This window comes from Crocuta crocuta, unplaced genomic scaffold (genome assembly GCF_008692635.1).
Source record: "Crocuta crocuta isolate KB4526 unplaced genomic scaffold, BGI_CrCroc_1.0 scaffold28, whole genome shotgun sequence".
NCBI classification, from domain to species: domain Eukaryota; kingdom Metazoa; phylum Chordata; class Mammalia; order Carnivora; family Hyaenidae; genus Crocuta; species Crocuta crocuta.
This window is the reverse complement of record NW_027533256.1, coordinates 9,060,609-9,080,602: the sequence shown is the minus strand read 5'-3', so window position 1 is coordinate 9,080,602 and position 19,994 is coordinate 9,060,609. Positions and strand designations below refer to the sequence as shown.

Here is a 19,994-nt window from a genome sequence, read left to right as displayed (position 1 = left end):
AAATATGAGAGACGCCGATTAAGTCAGGGATGGAAGGAGGCTTGCTTTCTACCTCTATACAAACAATAATCCTATTACCAAATATCAGATATGAATAACAGAAATATCTTTAATTTTCCTAATATGAATACATCAACATAAAGACCCAGAAGCTCTTTCAGCTTCATCTCTAAGAATTTGGTGAATGTTACCTTTCCACTCTTCTATTGTATGTTCCCTTTCATCTAACTGCTTGTCAGGTATCTTTGGTGGTGGCTGAAAAACACAAGGCAATAAGAATTGAGTCAGTTTACAGGGAGTACATAAATTCTTTATCATTATTTGAAATATGAGATAGAAGCTTTCAAAAATACATCATCAGACCAACACTGATCAGTCATCAACGACCTTCTCTTATGTAGAGAGACTAGTTTTAGACAACACTTTCATGACAAAAAAAAGATGTTTAACTGTCTTCTTCTAGTTTTTGAAATTGTCACATTTTATTTATATCACAGAACTGTGCTACACTTTAGACACAGTCATTTGTTCTGCACTTAGAATGTTTCCCCAAAGTGTTCAACACTTTAGTTCATCACGTACCAAGGCAAAAAGGCAAGAAACAATGGGATGTAGCTTTATTTTGTGTCAGGGGTGCTTGGGTATGCTAACTTATGATACATTCATGCAAAAAGAGAAAACCACGATCACCATTTGTCTATATTTTTATTTAAAATTAAAGTTTCCTCCAAACCTAACTTCAAGTCAATATATTCTGCAAACATTAAGAAAAGAACTTACAGCTTCTGCTTCGGAAGGATCATACCAGACATTGATATAAGGATGCTGGAGGGCTTCATCTACAGAGATCCTTTTAGATGCATCAATTACCAGCATTTTGGATAACAAATCCCTTGCCTGACTGGCTGTAAAAATAACGATGTTAATGTACATGGATCTCATAAAAGTTTTTATTTTATCATAAACTTCAGAAACTTAATATTATCATTTATCAAAAAGTATATGTTTTAAAAGAATAGATTTTACTATAAAATCAGGTCATACATACGGTTAAAAAAATAAATTTACACGAAAAATTAACTAAAATCTTTTACTTTGTTCCATTACCCAGAGAGAACGCTGGGTTATATCCCATAAGAACATAAACACACACACACACACACACACACACACACACTCAAAATGTGATTACATATATTTATAAAAAGTACCTTTAAGTTTGTTGTGTTCCGAGTCAGCTGGGAAAAGTACATCGGGGAAGAGTTTCTCAAAGCTATATCCAGCATATTTAGGTCTGTTTTCAACATAAGTCCTTACTGTTGGCTGTAGTTTCTTCATGAATTCAGGGCATGGTGTTCCAAGCTGCTCAATTACTTTATTCCACTGATCAATATCTAGTATCAAGTAGCTAAGAAAAATACTCTGTATCTAATGTTCAACACATTAGTCATATCTATATTAAAATGACAAGAAAATGGCATTTAAAAAACCCTAAGAAAGAATGTGGCAGTTATACATCTTCTGTCTTATAGCCACCTTGTAAAAGGCAATGACTGCAGACAGACAGACAGGATCAATAAACAAGCTTTGTTAACCTTATTTTGTGTGTGTGTGTGTGTGTGCGCGCGCGCGCGCGTGTGTGTGTCTAAGTCTAATTTTACCATAACAATGGAAGCTTAAACCTACAAACTATATACAAATGATAGGTGACTCAAGGAATAATGACAATTACTACTAACAGGGACTCTGAATTTAAACTGTGCACAATTCTAGAATACAAAATCTGGTCTTTTCCCGCAGCTTATTAGAAACTGTGAATGCATTTTGTGGAGGATAAGAAATATTTCTTATAATCTGTCCTACTTTTTTTTAGTTTTCTACACTAACAGAAAATAACCTGTAACAATAAAAATGAGGGGTCTAACAAAAGTGGTGTTTTCTTTTGCCACTCTGTTCAGCTTACATTAATTAAAATGTTTTTAAAGCTCTGAAACTTAAGAAAATGAGTCTGTTTTGGGAAGCTGTGAGGTTAGGATTCTCTGGCCTTCTTCTTCCTAGTCTTTATCCTCCAAGTCTTCTCTGCATACTACCTCAACTTTTCTTACTACAACCCAGTGAGTATGGCTTTTTCCACTCTGCCTCCTATAACAACTCTAAGTGTAACTAGCTGAAAAACACGTAACAGATCACTGTTAATATGAATACTAAAAGTGGTCAGATGAACAAAAAGAATGAACTCATCACCATATAAAACTATTACTGCTGAAATTCTCTGATGAAAAAAATCAGTATGTTATGTGGAGTAATGAGACAACAACCAAAAGACACAAAACACACAGAACAGTAACGAAAGGAGGTGGTTGGGGGTAAAAAAACAAAAGGATGAACAGAAGCAACAGACAATTCTAAAATTCTATTAAGTCCTAAGGTACTTCTAGATTTACTCAAGTGTACAAGTATTAGAAATTTTAATGCAAGCCATGATTTCTCATTTAGGTTAAATAAATCAACTCAAAGGCATCAAGTAATTGTGGATAATTAACTTGAGCAGTTGTCAGAATTAACATACAAAACAGTAAGTGAGGGAAAGGAAAGTCTATGTCAAATAACAGGTGGTATTTTGAAGGAGTAATTTAACAATATTTTATTATTAGGGAGAGACAAATATGTTATACCTGACTAAGCTCACGTGCTATTATACATTTGACCTTTAGCAACTACATTTTAGGCCAAAGATAAGGATACGATCTGTACCTGGGAACAAAACACCACCTTTGATCATTTCTCCCATGATGCACCCAACTGACCAAATGTCAACTGAAAACAAAATGCAATGACATTAACATAAAGATTTTGGTTAAAATAAAAAAAATATTTGAACATTAAAAAAAAATCACATACACCATGTATACTTTAAAATCATAGAAAGCAGTATAAAATAAAAATGAGTGACAGTGAATGTGCTCTAACTACCAGCAGAGACTGTATGTCCTACTGCCAGATGCAGCCTACAAATATTTCAGCTTCTTTTCTCAACAAGTTTTGAACTATAACAGCCACAAACTTTACATGTGTTTAAGAAACCCATATATATGAATGTACCGTGTTTGTTTTCATTAGAGAACAAAAGGAAGTTCATCACCTAACTAATTAAACTGCTGCAGCAGCACAAGGATACAGTCCCTTCCTGGAAAGAGGATTTTGTGGCAAACCATTTCTCCCATAATGCACCCCACAGACCATAAATCCACTATATGTTTGCAGCACAAAAGAAGGAAAAGCAAAGCAAAAGGTCATTAAAATCAAAGAAGCATAATATGACTGCATTATATAAAAACTGCAAAACATCACAAAAAGAAAAGAGTGATTTTAATTTTAGCTAATGGAATAATTTAAAACACAAAATATTTTTCAAAAGGCTTTGATTCACAAAAGCAAATGTGAAGTATAGCCTTTTAACTACATATCTAATTTTAAAGTGAGAGCTATGCACAGAAATCACATAATTAAGACACCTATACATTTTTGTCTCTAAAAATTTGTTTATAAAATAGGAAGCAGAACAAAACACAAACTTTACAAATATTAGGCTGAAAATTAACACGAGGTGGCAATATTTAAATAAAATTTTGATTCTATTTTGAGTCTCAACTGTGCATTATACTCTCTCTTTAAGTCAAATAAAAGAAAAAAAGCATGAGCAGAAATAATCTAGTATATTAAAATATTTAACAGAAAGAATGTTTCTATGAACAGTTACAGGTAAAAAGTTAATCCAAAGCTCTTCAGAAATTTTCAAACTGGATTTCAAACTGGATAAATGTATTTAAAAAATCCTATGTTTATTCTGAATCAGAAGTAATTTGTTTTCTTGGCAATGTCATGCTACATTTACCCTACTATCCCAAAAGGAATAACTGCTTACAGACTGAGCAAATAATCAATAAAGAAAACTTAAACTTTTTTTTTTTTCCCACCTAAAGTTTTTTAAACCCATAAAACCAAACTGCTTTGATATGTTAGTTTTAGCTGGGGACAGTATGAAAGTTCCCACAGATTTATTACCTACAGAGTCTCCTCACTGACTTACTGACCCTTATCAACTTTTAATGGGAGCTCTAATCAATGCTGAAAAGAATTTGCTAGACACAGAAAGGGCAATCTCCACCTGTTTCACTAATACACCCTGACATTTTATATCTTTGGTTCGAAAATTTGGTAAAAACAGGAGAGTACGTAATTAAATTTACTGTGGTAATAACTTCATAATGTATATAAACACTGCATCACTATGTTGTACACTTGAAACTAATATAATATTGTATGTCAATTCCACTTCAATTAAAATAGAAAGGAGAGTAGGTGGCTGCAGTTTAACAGAAGAGGGGGCAGAATGAGCAATTTAAAAAAAAAGACTTAGAAATCTGCATTTGTTTTTCAAGTTTCCAGGCCCTTTTTGAGAGTGCAAAGAAAAAGCAAAAGTGTTAGGGAGAGGTGCCCATGCTGGTGGACTTAGGAAATTCAAGTCTATTACTTTCTAATACTCATAAAGAAACTGCCAGCTCATTAAAGAATCTCAGGAACAAAGTTGGGAATAAATTTTGGAAATCCTGTAAAACTAAAGTTTCTCTAAAATTTCATATTAAGGGACGCCTGAGTGGCTCAATCCGATGAGCATCCGACTTCGGCTCAGGTAATGATCTCACGGTTCGTGGGTTCGAGCCCCGCGTCAAGCTCTGTGCTGACAGCTAGCTCAGAGCCTGAGGCCTGTTTCAAATTCTTTGTCTCCTCTCTCTGCCCCTCCCCTGCTCACACTCTGTTTCACTCTGTCTCTCAAAAATAAATAAAAAATGTAAAAAAAATTTTTTTAAATAAAAAATAAAATTTCATATTAAAATACATATGAATTTTGGGGTGCCTGGGTGGCTCAGTCGGTTGAGCATCCGACTCTTGATTTGGGTGCAGGTCATGATCCTGCAGTTCGTGGGATCCTGGGATCAAGGGATTAAGCCCCGCCTTGGGCTCCAAGCTTACACACTCCCTGTCTCCCTCTCTCTGTCCCACACCTGTGTGCATGGGCGCACACACACTCTCTCTCAAAAACAGAAATAAAAATAAATACATATGAATCCTTAATGATTCAACTTTCAAGAATAGAATTTTAAAGGTAATATACATCAGTTCAAAGAGCAATTTTTTTCCAGGGTTTTCATTTTTTGGAAAAAATCTACAATAACTCTTTCCTATAGATATTTAGAGAATGGCAAACTTTAGTTAAATGTCCAGGACACAATTTATATAGGTAACCTTAAGAAAAACATATATATATATATATTTTTTAAATGTTTTACTTATTTCTAGGAGAGAGAGACAGCGTGAGCAGGGGAGGGCCAGAGAGAGAGGAAGTCACAGACTGAAAAGGCTCCAGGCTCCGAGCCGGCAGTCAGCACAGAGCCCGACGCGGGGCCCGAACCCACAAACCGCGAGATCATGACCTAAGCGAAAGTCGGAAAGTCGGACGCTTAACCAACTAAGCCACCCAGGCGCCCCAAGAAAAACATATTTTTGAACAATCTTCAAAAGCTACAAGCATGAGAAGATATTGTCTGGGCTAGTGAAGTCTCTCATAACATGGTTAGCTTGATTCAAACACAAGCTAGCTATAAAAGGTCAAACTGCTTAGTCTATTAGGCAGTTTAAATATATTCCATTATATCACAGTTTCCAAAAAGCTTTATGGTAGCTTGTAACAAAAGACAAAACAAAGTTATTAAAACAAATGGTGGTGGGTGTCACTTAAGAAGGAAGTCCCTGCTGCTTAATGTGATTAAGCATTACATTTACCTCCATTTCCTGAGGCAAAAAAAGGGCAATAAAGTGATCTACACCATTCCTATCTAAGACAGGAAAGCAGGTCAATTCTTTATAGGACAGTTTCTCTTGGTGGTAATTTCTGGATTGGGAGCTATGTCCCAAAATCACATGTATAGGCCACTGAGTGACACAGTATCTATGACAACCGATAGTTTTACAGCAAATGTAAAAGCAATCTTCAGGCTGATCACTCTAAGTATCAACTTTCAAAGGGTCTAATATTAAATCCAATTCACAGCACACAACAATTTTAGGTAGAGAGTAAGAAAATAGAACAGCATGGTTATTTAAGGAAAGAATAACTGTAAATGTTTAAAGTGTTTGTTTTTAATTAACACAGAAAGGCAAAGGAAATTAAGCTAAAATCCTCAGTTCAATATTGTCTGTTATAAAAAAGAAATTTGAAAATTAACAGTTTCCTGATTCAAAGTAAACTGCTTGCTGTTCTAGATTTCTTGCTAGAAAAAACACCTAGGTCCTTTTCTAGGGAATATTTTGGATGAAATTATATTTTAAAAGTTATAACAAGTTAACAATAATCCTGTGCAGATTTATTCATCTCCTAAATATCTGAGTCATTAAAACTTAAACTCCATATATGTACATAAATGTATAAAATTTCTAAAAATGCATGAACTACATGCCTGATAATTTTCAACCTTGATTCTAATGTTCAAATATATAATTGAATATGCCCATATACAATAATGCTATTTCTTTAAGATAGGATACAAAGCTTTGATGAAACACTGTTTTGTCCAAAAGACCACCTTAATTAATTATCCATCAGCTTTGCAGAATGGCCTTAATGTAGCTCTTAAAGTTTACACTAAGCACTATAACCTTAGTTTCATGGGATTGGAAATATGTTCAAGTATCACCAATGCAAAGTAGGATTACTAAAAACAAACTCAGTCTACCACATACTTCTTGAGTCCCTGTTAGAAATGCTCATTTTCAGGGCATCTGGGTGGCTCAGTTAAGCATCCCACTTTGGCTCAGATCATAATCTCACAGTCTGTGAGTTCAAGCCCTGTGTCAGGCCCTGCGCTGACAGTTCGGAGCCTGGAACCTGGAGCCTGCTTTGGATTCTGTGTCTCCCTCTCTCTCTGCCCCTCCCTCACTCTTGCTCTCTCTCTCTCTCTCTAAGAATAAACATAAAAATAAATAAAAAAAGAAATGCTCATTTTTAAGTTACAGGCAAATAAATAGCATATATTGTTTCACAGGCCATAGCAACAAACTACCTAACTGTAGTGTTGACTGTTAACTGTTTATTTAAATAAACAGAGGACCCAAGTTTTTCCAAACATTTATGACAAAATTTATAGTTCCTTTCAAAACTCTTGATAAACACCTCAGTGATACATTTAACTCTATGCACTTCAACTTAAATATTTACATAAGAAATCTGATAAACAAAAGCAAGTAACAATATTTCAAGTAAATAGTGTTTGCTGACCGTTTTCCTTGTAGCCCATCCCTAGGATGACCTCAGGTGCTCTGTAGTAGCGAGTCACTACGTAAGGTGTCATCATAAAACTAGTTCCTGCAGTCCTGGCCAGTCCAAAGTCAAGAATCTTCAAAGTGCAGTCTGATTTTACCACTATATTACTGGGCTTTAAGTCCTTCAAAATACAAAAATAAAAAATGACTGCTGTGATATATATACAAAATTTTAGAGTTCACAAATTATTAGATCAGCTGTAAACTCATGATAATTGTTATAATTTCTCATTATAATCCATATCGCTGCTCAGTGTCCCTGTAACAGGTAATTTTGAGAAATTAGCTTGATGGCATTTTTCATTTATGAATACATAGTTATTAAAGAAATTAGCAATGGAAATTATGATTAGCTAGAAATTTTCAATCAAGTGCAATACAAGCAATTTGAAAAGCATTTCAAAGCTCACATAAGAACTGTTATAGTAAAAGAATTGTTAAGTTAGCATTTATACTCACTTGTATACTAAATTACCAGATTTTTAAAAATCTCATTTTAAAGTAATAATAAGCTTTATATAGATGTTATAAATCAACCAAGGGCCATTCTATGACAATCCAAAGCCTTTTACATTGGCAGATTTTCAGGGTGCTCAGTCAGTTAAGTGTCCAACTCTTGGTTCTGGCTCAGGTCATGATCTTGCAGTTTGTGGGTTTGAGTCCCGCACTGGGCTCTGTGCCTATAGTATGGAGACTGCTTGGGATTCTCTCTGTCTCTACCTCTACCCTGCTTGCCCTTTCTTTCAAAATAAATAAATAAACTTAAATTAAAAAAAGAAACCAAATTGGCAGATTTTCATTTCTAAAGGACTAAAATAATCTTTTTAAAAAGTTTAAAAAAAAATTTTTTTTGGGGGGGAGGTGCAGAGACAGAGAGGGAGACACAGAATCTGAAGCAGGCTCCAGGCTCCGCACTATCAGCACAGAGCCCCGACTCAGGGATTGAACTCACGAACCCTAAGATCATGATCTGAGCTGAAAGTGAATGCTCAACCAACTGAGCCACCCAGGCGCTCATAATGAAATGATCATTATCAGTCTTTCCATCACTGGCTTCCCACTTTAAATCACACAAATATGTTCATAAAATTATTATGCCCATAGAAATAGGACACCATTGTCATGGTGCCACTAATCCATAAAATACTAGCTGTTGATATTACTAAATAAGGTCTTTGTTAAGAATTTTCTACTTGACCCCAACCTTAAGGAATTCTATGCTGTGATCATTAAAAGGAAGGCAGTAGCATAAACACTCATGACTTTCAAGTCAACACACTTTGCCTGTTAGCTCTGATGAATCTTATTATGAACCAAGAAACCAAAGAAAGCAAACACAATATATCCACACCACAAACACATACCATTACTGGTACAGACGTGTATATAATATTGAATACCAATGATTAATACAAAAGAAAAAAAGCTGTCCTGTAAAACAGTGTTTACACTTTTGTAACATCTATATCCAGAAAATCATGTATGCTGTCCTTAGCGTATTTTGATCAGTGGTCACGAATGGGTTTAGAAGATATGTAATCCAAGGGCTTTATCAAATTGAAAATAGATATCAACAGGCTTAATGAAATATAAAATGAAAGTTTTCATTATTGCTATTCTACAAATACAGTGTTGTGCTATTTACAAAATACATTATCTCAGCAAATTCAGCCTGTTCAAGAATTACATATTGCAAACTTTGAAACTACTTCAGTGTCTATTGTGATGGTTAATGATTAATGGCTCTTTACACTACTGCATTCTAGCCTACAGATAAGATGCCAACCTTAATTAAATACTTTATTTTGGAAAGATTAAGAGCAAAATACAATTTTTTTAGAAATATTTTTTTTGTCAAGATAAGTCAATAAAATGCTTCAAAGAATGTAACCTGAAATTCAACCTTATATCAATTTACAGCTTGCCACAGATGTAACACCACTAACATGAGAAGAACGAAACTTGCATAAATCTGTGGCAGAGGAAGTAGAACTAATCTAATAATCCAGCTTCTCCATAGTATTTTTCAGCCTCCTCACAGACAAGGCCTACCCATGATTAGTTCTAGGCAACTGGCTGTGAGTGGGAGCAAAGAACAGAAGGGCCAGCGCACACCACCCTGGTGGTCTCTTCGTCTCTTCTGGTGATTAGCATCGTTCCAGAGAGTGGACCCTCTTTCAAGGGAGGGTGCTGACCACCTATGTAAGACAGAGTCTTTACCCCACCATGACCTGCACTGGACATGCAGTATGGGACACAAACCTTAGTTGTGTTAGGCTACTGAGAATTCAGGGTTTGTTACCGTAGCATAGCCTAGCTGTAACACTGTGATTTAAAATGAGGAGTAAATATTTGGTCTTTGTCCCAGAGCTCCTAAAACCTGTGCATTACCTAAAAGAGCAATAAAAGTGAAAGGAGTGCCTTTTGCTATTCCTAAGAAGTCCCATTCAACCAAACCAGTTTTTGTTAGTGACATGACTTTTGGAAAATCCCAAAGATGGGGGNCCAGGGAAAACAACAAAATGATTAGAGGGTTAGAACTCTCAGCACTTCCCACTTGAACCACTGGGGAGAAAAAAGTAGCTAAAGACTGAATTCAATCATCAAAGGCTAATGATTTAATCAATCGTGTCATGTAATGAGAAAACAAAAACATTAAAAAAAAAAAACCCATAAAAAACCCAAAAAGGACTAGTCAGGAGAACGTGCAGGCTGGTGAACATGTGGAGGCGCCGGGAGAATGGTGAGAAACTATGGAAGCTCTGTTCTCCTTCCCATATATCTTGCCCACTACATCTCTCCCTTTGGCTGTTTCTGAGTCAATGCCCTTTGTAATAAACTGGTAATCTAGTAAGTAAAATATTTTTCTCAGTTCTATGAGCCACTCTAGCAAATTAATTGAACCCGAGCAGGGGGTTTTGTAAACCTATGAATTACAGCAGTAGTTCAGAAGCACAGGTAACAACCTGGGTTTGTGACTGGCATCTGAACAGTGGGTACTTCTGGGACTGATCCCTTAACCTGTAGGATCTGATGCTATCTCCAGGTAGCCAGTATCAGGATTGAGTTAAATTACAGGATACCCAGTTGATGTCCAGAAAATCTGAGAATTGCTTGGTGTGGGAAAAACTACCACACATTTGGTGTCAGAGTAGTACAGCAGTAGTATAAGACTAAAGAAAACACACAATGTTTGTCTTTCACACTAGTCTATTTTAACACTGAAATTAGTGCCAGAAGTGGGGTGTTACTCTTACAGACACAGAATCTTAGCTTAGCAGTCTGAGCAGCAGGCAGCAGGGAAACTAATAGGTGATCCTGATTATACAATAGCAATACATTTCATGATCCTGTCACTTGCAGTAACTTGGAAGACACAGCACTTGCATACTGAAGCTGAAGCTCTAGAACAAGGGTTAACAAATTAAGGCCTGTTTTTGTGAAGAAAGTTTTATTAGAACACAGTCCTCCTCATTCAACTACCTACTGCGTGCATACAGCTGCTTTTGTGTGTGGCAGAGCTAAATAGCTGTGAGAGAGACTCTAAAACGGCAGACTGTCCAGTAAATCTCTCCCCCTCCCAACCCAGTGTATGGACTTTCCTTGACTTCACAATGGAATATGTCCCAATAAAACCTCCTAAGTTGAAAATATCTTAAGTTGAAAATGCATTTAATACATCTAACCTACTGAACATCAGAGCTTACACAACCTTAACATTATGCTCAGAACACTTAACATTAGCCTATGGTTGGGGAAATCACCTAATGCAAAGCCCATTTTATAATATTGGGTCGGACAGTTCATGTAATTTATTGCCTAGTGTACTGAAAGTGAAAATCAGAAGGAACGTATGGGTGCAGAATGCTTGGCACGTGTAGCAGCTGTTGACCTGTGACTGTGTGGCTGACTGGGGAGCTGCAGCATCACGAGAGGAGGCTGGACCACATGATCGCTAACCTGCAAAAGGGTCACATTCAAAGTACGGCTTCACACCATACTTTTTACACCACTGTAAAGTGGAAAAATTAGACTGAGGCCCCGTAAGTAAGAGACCATCCATATTCCTCCACCTTACTAATGAGCTGAAGTCAGATTACGTGTTTAAGGCAATGGAATGTGAGGGAATATGATGTATAACAAATCTGAAAAGAAGTTTTATATTTTTAAAAAAAACTTTTTTCAAAAAAGTTTATTTATTTATTTTAAGAGAGAGAAAGAGCAAGCACAGGTCAGAGAGAGGGAAAAAGAGAGAATCACAAGCAGGCACCACACTGCAGGCACAGAGCCTGATGCGGGGCTCGAACTCAAGAACGTGAGACCATGACCTGAACCAACATCAAGAGTCAGATGCTTAACTGACTGAGCCACCCAGGTGCCCAGAAAATAAGTTTTAAATATGCTTGATTTAGCTTGGCTCTTGCTCCTTTATCTTTCTCCCAGGAGGAAGGAATGTGCCCCAGGGAAGCACTCTTTCAACCGGGATACTGAAACCTGAATGTGGAACAAACCCAGAATCTGAAGCAGTGTCACAAAACCAATCTGCAGACCCCTGAGCAAGCAACAAATATTGTTTTAAGCCATCAATACCTTGGATTTTTTATGCATCATTTCCACAAAATAATTCTGAAAACCTGGAGGGCAAAAGACCTGTAAAATCTTTCAAAAAGTTGTTGAAAATGCTTCAGACTTGTCAACAGAAGCCTGAAAGCTTAATAGTAAACATTAAACCCAAGAACATAGAGCCAGTGACTAACAACTGTGCTGTGAAAAGAACTGTAATTAAAAACTAGAAGCCTCCTAAGTTTCTGAAAGAGTTATATTATCAAAATTCTCCAGAGGCACCTGGGTGGCTCAGTCAGTTAAGCATCCAACTTTAGCCCAGGCCATGATCTCACGTTTTATGGGTTCAAGCCCCATGTCAGGCTCCACACTGACAGAATAGAACCTGCTTGGGATTCTCTCTCTATCCTTCTTTCTCTTTGCCCTTCTTTCTCTCTCAAAATTAAATAAATAAACTTAAAAAAAAAAAACAAAACACCTCCATTAGCCTGTGACTCTTCTAGCTTTAAAACAGTAGCTCTCAATTCTGGGCAGTTTTGCCCTCAAGGGATATTTGGCAATGTCCAGAGAAATTTTTGGTTGTCATAACTGGGAAATACTGGTGGGATCTAGTGGGTAGAGGCCAGGAATGCTGCTAAACATTCTAGAAGGCACAGGACAGCTCCTCAAATGAAAAAATTCTTCATCTATAACATCAACAATGTCCAGTTTGAGAAGGGCTGCCTTAAAATGACACTTGGGCCCCTCAATTTTTTACAGATAGTAAGCTGACAAAGCTGAGCAGCCCCCAAGGAGAACACATTTTTTTTTTTAAAGTTTATTTACTTATTTATTCTGACACAAAAAGACAGCACGCAAGTGGGGGAAGGAGGGAAAGAGAGAGAATCCCAAGTAGGCTCTGTGATGTCAGTGAGGAGCCCAATGTGGGGCCTGAACCCACGAATGGTGAGTCCATAACCTGAGCTGAAATCAAGAGTCAGACACTCAACTGACTGAGCCACCCAGGTGCCCAGAACACATTTCCAAATACAGACTTCAGATATATTTAAAAGGACAGTAGAAAAGAAGGACTCTTCACATAGCAGAGAACTGTGGACAGAGTGTTCCGTGCAGAACTAACCAAGGATTATTTCTCATCCCCAAGGGAAGTGACACTCACAATGCCTGCCCAACAGAATTCCAAATTACAAATAACCAATGTCTGAATTTTTCCATTTCCCAAATGCAATTGTTTACTGTGGTTACTCTGGCCTCGTGTGACCAACGTTATCTAGGGAATGGCGGTAGGGGGAGCAAACAGGAGTGACCAGATAATCTGGTCATTTTACCTCCATTTTAGTTTTTGGACTAAAAGGAGCAATGTCTGGATCTGAAGTAGAGATTACCATGTGTCACTTGTAAAATAAATATCTTGATAGACTAGGACTTTGAATTACCTCCCCTATGCAGGGGGTGAGTGTACTGTGTGTAGAATAAAGGGGGCAAAGAAATGTTTGATACTCTGAAAGGGAGAATATGGCAGAAACTAATGTTCACCATCATTTTGAAGCCTGCCTCTCCACATTTCTCTGTCCCTTATAATTAAGCAGGGCCTCATGACTAGTTCTCCCAATGGGCTCAGAGCAGAAGTGATATGTGTCACTTCCAGGCCAAAGCACAGAAGAGCCAGTACATACCACCTAGCTTTCTCTTCATCAAACACAATGACTAGCAACTATGTAGATGGTGGAGCTTGGATCTCTGACTATGTGGAACCCCACTCCCTGCCCTGACTTGTACTGAAACCCTAAGGGATGAAAATTCAGATTATTTTACCAAGTAAGTGATTTTAGATCAGCAAAGGTATTAGGATGGGGTGAAAGGTATCTAATTTTTTTTTTAATGTTTATTTCTTTTTGAGAGAGACAGAGCACAAGCATGGGAGGGGCTGACAGAGAGGGAGACACAGAATCTGAAGCAGGCTTCAGGCTCCAGCTGTCAGCATAGAGCCTGACACGGGGCTCAAACCCACGAACGATGAGATCATGACCTGAGCTGAAGTCAGATGCCTAACCGACTGAGCCACCCAGGCACCCAGGGGTGACATGTATTTAAAATTAGTAGTAGATGAGCACCACTTGTGGCCTCAGGACCAGCTACAGGAGATGGTGCTGTAGTTTATCCCATTAAACTTCTTAAAACTTACTCAAGGAACAGACCTGAGGAACAGTCTCCAGAATGTACTGTACGGAGGAAGTGGAACAAGTGGCACCAGAGATGTCCTACAGTGGGTCCCGTGGTGCCTGTTCTGATCTCTGGTTCAGGACTGAAGCACTCATTCTTCTAGCTGCTGCTAGCGTTGGGTGCTGAGTTTGCAGCAATTCTCTCCAGGAACTGCCTTCAGCCACAGAGAGCCACTTTTTCCAGTGTCCTGCTGCTCCCCAGAGCAAAAGTCCACTTAAGTCAACAGCTGAAGCCTCTGGCGTGATTGCATCCAAATCCCTTTCTCCCTCTGTCCAGTTTTACTTCCTTTACTCCCTTAAAGCTGTTGATCCTGAAGGGGCTCCCCAACAGACTTCTTACATGTGTATCTGTCCTAGAGACGGTTTCCCAGATAGCCTGACCTAAGATAAAGGCATATTTTTCATAGGTAACATATCCTAGTATGTCTATTAGCCCAAATTTATTATGTAAATGTTTTACAGTTGTACTTATTTTTACCACGTTATCTATTCACACTAAGGGAGTATGTTAAAATATCCTAATACTGGCAGACCTGGGTGGCTCAGTCAGTTAAGAATCCAGTTTCAGCTCAGGTCATGATCTTGCAGTTTGTGGGTTCCAGTCCCACATCGGGCTCTGTGTCTGTGTCTGTGTCTGTGATGGCTCGGAGCCTGAAGCTTGCTTCGGATTCTGTGTCTCCCTCTCTTTCTGCCCCTCCCCTGCTCTTGCTCCCTTATTCTTTCAAAAATAAACAAACATTAAACAAAAAAATTTTTAAAAGTATCCCAATACTATTGTGTTTATGTAATTTTTCTATTTTCCACAGTTTTAACTCTGTGTATTGTAACTCCACTTCATGTATAAAGTTCTTGACAGTTACTAGCCTAATTAAGTGTATTACACCTTTTATCCTTACAAAGTCACTGAGAAACGCTTTCTCGCTGGCTCTACGATATTCAATTTACCTGACTATAGAGTTATTCTTGTTTTCATGTTTCATTTTCCCAGTACATCTTTGCCAATGACTCTGCTTTCAGCCTTTGGAAGCTAGCTACAACTGTCTGCATTACAGAAACACACAGCTGGTGGTGGCGGTTTTGTGGGTCAAAATCTGAACTATGTTCATTAAGGGGTTAATCCCCTTTACCCATTATGTTATATATTGGTCTTCTGTAATTTACTGTTTCCTTTTTATGTTTCTTGCTATTTCTTTTGTTTCCTACCTTCTAACATGTGGTCTGTGATTTCTGTTTTACCCACGTTACCCTCATTAATCTGAAAATTTTTTGTATGGGAGATTTTACTTTACTAAAATCAAATTCACTTCCATGGTGGCAGATCACTGTCCTGGTCCACAGAGCAAAAGAAACAAGCAAAACAACAACAACAACAACAACAACAACAACAACAAACCCAGAAGTTTAACTCATGTGCCTCTCACAGAATATGAATATGGGATGAGGAAGATAATACACCTTCCCATTTAAAGAGAGATCGCCTATGCGGCTTAAAGATGGCATCAGACATAGTATTACAGCAGTTGCATATGCAATATACAAAACAATTCAGTCAGAATAATTAAGGATAAGCTAAATGTCTCACATACATAATGGTCTTAAAATAGTTAATCTGAGCACAAATCTGTTTTTATTTTTAGTTCTATTATTTGCCACAAGGTAGGTCAGAGGAAAGATAGAATTCCAATGAATTAAATACTTTTCAAGAAATTTCTCTCAAATTAAATGCTATACTTTTCTAAGAATAAGCTAGAATTAAAACTAAAATACAAAATCACATGTCCACATAAAAACTTGGCACACATCTGTTCACGTCAGCATTGCTCATAACCAAAAATATGGTTAACAACCCAAATGTCCCTCAAGTGATGAATGGATAAACAAAATGTGGTATAGGTATATATCTATAAAGCAAACTATTATTTGGCAATACAAGGAATGAAGTACTGACACATAATACACAGAGGGATGAATCTTGAGAACATTATGCTAGGGAAAAGAAGTCAGACACAGAACACATATTATATATAATTCCACTTACATGAGATGTCGAGAACAGGCATATATATGGAGACAGAAAGTAGGTTAGTAGTTGTGTGGGGCTGGGGGTAAAGGGAACAGAGAATAACAGGAATGGAAGGCTAACAGGTACAGGATTTCTTTAAGTGCGGTGAAAACGTTCTAAAATTAGATTGTAGTGATGCTTGTGCAATCTTCGAATATAGTAAACAATTATATACTTTACAAATTGTATGGTATGTGAATTACATGTCAATAATGCAATTAAAAACAGATTACAAAAGTATGAAATATTTCTGAACATCTGAGAAACACAATTCTGATGAATACTCAGTTTTATATAACTGATAATGATAGCAGGATATTTATATACTGCCTCATTTCAGAGCAAAACTAAGATTATACTACTCCATATACCAGTGAAGTACAACACCCCCAAAATATGTCAGCAGAAATGGAAGAGTAGACTGCTCCACAGAAACACCAAAGAGCAGAGCAAAATGGTTCAAGATACTTTTTCAGAAATCTGGAAAACAGTCAAATGTTCACATCAACCAAGTAAACCTAGAATTGAGAAAAAGGCAACTTAAAAACAATAGGAAAGAGGTGTGGTGTTTTCACTAGTCCTTGTCCTACCCATCTTCCTGGCTCGACGGGAGGGTCTTGAAGAAAGCAGCCAACATTCTCAGCGTGGGACTCTAGTTTTGGGATAGACAGGAGGCATTTCTCAAAACAAAACAAAACTGCAAGGCAACTGAATAACCTATTTTGCCTATGACAAAACACAGAAGTTGAAGAAAACAAGACATGGCACACATTCAAGAATACAACATACACGTAAGTCTCAAATAAGAGGGAAAAGAAAAAGGGGCAGAAAAAATATTTGAAAGAATGAGTAAAAACGTCCAAATTTAATGAAAGACATAAATCTATACATCCAAGCTGCTCAATGAACACCAAGGATAAAAGCAAAGAGATCTTCACTGAGACATATTATAATCAAACTGTTCAAAGCCAAAGACAAAATGAGAATCTTAAGAATCAAGAAGAAGCAACTTGTCACTTATAAGAGATCCTCAATGGTATTAACAATTGATTTCTCAAAAGCAATTACAAGTGCCAAAAGGCAGTGGGAAGACACTTTCAAACTGCTAAATGAAAAAACACCCAAACAAAAATTCCATTATCTAGCAAAACTGTCCTTCGAAAGTAAAGAAGAAAATTAAGACACTTTGATACAGCTATGGGAGTTTGTTGCTAGTTACACCTGCCCTATAAGAAATGCTAAAGGGAGTCCTTCAGGTAGGAAAAAAAGGACACTAAAAAAATTGAAGCTGTAAGAAGAAATAAGACTGGTAAAAATTATTACATAGATAAATACAAAGGTCAGTATTACTGTGTTTTGGCTTTCTAACTCCTATTTTTTTCCCAATATGATTTAAAAGACAAATGTATTGAACAATAATTACATATCTATCTTATTGGGCACACGGCACATAAATATGTAATTTGTGACAACTCTAACATAATGGGAGAAGAACAGACTGTATATAGGAGCAGAGTTTTTGTATACTATTAAGGTCGTAATAATTCACAATAGATTTTGTTATCAATTGAAGAGACTAATTTTGCAATCTTAATGGTAACCTTTAAGAAAATGACTGAAAACGACACAGAAAAGGAAATTAGCAAATAATCAAATGACACACTACCAAAAAAGCAATTAAACACAAAAAAAAGCAAAAAAGCAATGGAGGGATTGAGAAACAAAGAGATACAACATATAGAAAACAAACAGCATGGTGGCAGAAGTAAATTCTTCCTTATCAATTAATTGCATTGCATGTAGATAGATTAAACTCTCCCAGTAATACCCAGAGAAGAGCAGAAGAGATAAAAAAGAAACATGATCCTATTAGAGATTCACTTTAGATTCAAAGGCACAAACAAAGTGAAAGAATGGAAAAAGATATTTCAAGCCAATAGAAGCCAAAAAAGAGGTGGAACAGCTAACCTAGTATCCGACAAAATAGACTATTAGTAAAAATTGTTACAAGGAGGGGCGGGAGGCGGTGCCTGGCTGGCTCAATAGGAAAAGCATGCAACTCCTGACTTCAGAGTTGGGAGTTTGAGCCCCATGTTGGGTGTTGGGTGTAGAGATTACTTAAATAAAAATAAAACTTAAAAACAAAAACTGTTACAAGGGGCAATAGAGGACAATAAATATTAATAAAAACATCAATCCCTCAAGAAGATATAGCAATTATAAACAACAAAGCTCCAAAACATAGGCACAAATGAATATGACTGAAGGGAGAAACAGAGAGTTACACAATAAAAGTTGAAGGTGTCTATACCTACTTTCATTAATGGACAAACAACTATGCAGACGATCAACGAGGAAATAAAGAATGTGAACAATACTATAAAGCAACTAGATGTAACAGACATCTACGGAATACTTCCTCCAAAACAGTGCACGTGGAATAGTCTCCAGAACTGACTACATGTCAGGTGACAGAACTAGTCTCAATAAATTTTAAAAGACTGAAAGCATACAATGTATCTTCTCTGACCACAATGGAATGAAGCCAGAAATCAAGGAAAAGGAAATCTGGAAAATTCATAAATTTGTGGAAATTAAACAGCAGACTCTCAAACAACCAATGGGGCAAAGAATAATTCAAAAGGAAAATCAGAAAATACTTTGAGATGAATGAAAATGAAAATACAACATACAAATTTTAGGGAATACAGAAAAAGCAGAGCTCAGAGGGCAATTTCATAGCTGCTGTTTAAGCTGCTGAGTCCGTGGTACTTTTTGTTAAGGGGGCCCAAGCAGACTAATACAACCTAAATAAATGGAAAGACACATTCAGTGTCCATGAATTGAAATACTAAATATAGTTAAGATGGCAAAACTACCCAAGCAATCTACAGATTCAATGAATGAAATCTTTTTTTTAAGCTTATTTTTCTTTATTTTGAGAAAGAGAGAATGTGTGCATGCACACAAGCAAGCAGGGGAGGGGCAGAAAGAGGGAGAGAGAAAATCCCAAGCAGGCTCCCTGCTGTCAACACAGAGCACTTTGTGGGGCTCAATCCCACAACCCTGGGATCAAGAGCTGAGCCAAAAGCAAGAGTTGGAAACGTGACTGATTGAGCCACCCAAGGGCCCCCAATGAATGAAATCTTTATTAAAATTTTAATGGCTTGGGGCACCTGGGTGGCTCAATTAGTTAAGTGTCTGACTTCAATCAAGCTCAGGTCATGATCTTATGGTTCATGAGTTTGAGCCCCTGCACTGTCAGTACGGAGCCTGCCTGGGATTCTCTCTCTCTGCCCACCTCCCTTCTCAAAAATAAACAAACCTTAAAAAATAAATAAATAAAATTCCAATGACTTTTCTGCCAAAATGGAAAAGCTGATAACCAAATTCAGATGGAATCACAAAGGACACTGAATAGTCAAAACAATATTAAAAAAGACTCATACTTCCCCATTTCAAAACTTACTACAAAGCTAGTTTTTTCTTTGGTTGATTGTGCTTTTGGTATCATCTTTAAGAATTCATTGTCAAATCATTAAAGTTTAGCTTAATCTTTGTATTGTCTTCTAAGAGTTTCATAGTTTTTGCTCCTTATGTTCAGGTTACTGACCCATTTTGAGTTAATTTCTGTGTCTGATGTGAGATAAGGTCCAAATTCATTATTTTGCTGTGGAAATCCAGTGTCCCAGCACCATTTCTTAAAGAGAATTACTGTTTCCCAATTGGCCTTTTGCACCTTTGTTGAAAATCTGTTGGCAATAGAT

At 37.0% G+C, this 19,994-nt stretch overlaps 1 protein-coding gene across 1 annotated transcript in view; it reads right to left on the bottom strand.

Moving 5' to 3' along the window:
- MAPK8 (mitogen-activated protein kinase 8) overlaps positions 1–19,994 on the bottom strand; it is a 100,761-nt gene that overhangs the window by 11,082 nt on the left and 69,685 nt on the right. The window contains exons 7-11 of the mRNA XM_077746504.1: positions 7,337–7,502; positions 2,746–2,817; positions 1,212–1,394; positions 781–905; positions 146–255 (exon numbers count right to left, since the gene is read on the bottom strand). Of these exons, the coding sequence (XP_077602630.1) occupies positions 146–255; positions 781–905; positions 1,212–1,394; positions 2,746–2,817; positions 7,337–7,502 (656 nt within the window). The remainder of the gene's footprint in view (positions 1–145; positions 256–780; positions 906–1,211; positions 1,395–2,745; positions 2,818–7,336; positions 7,503–19,994) is intronic.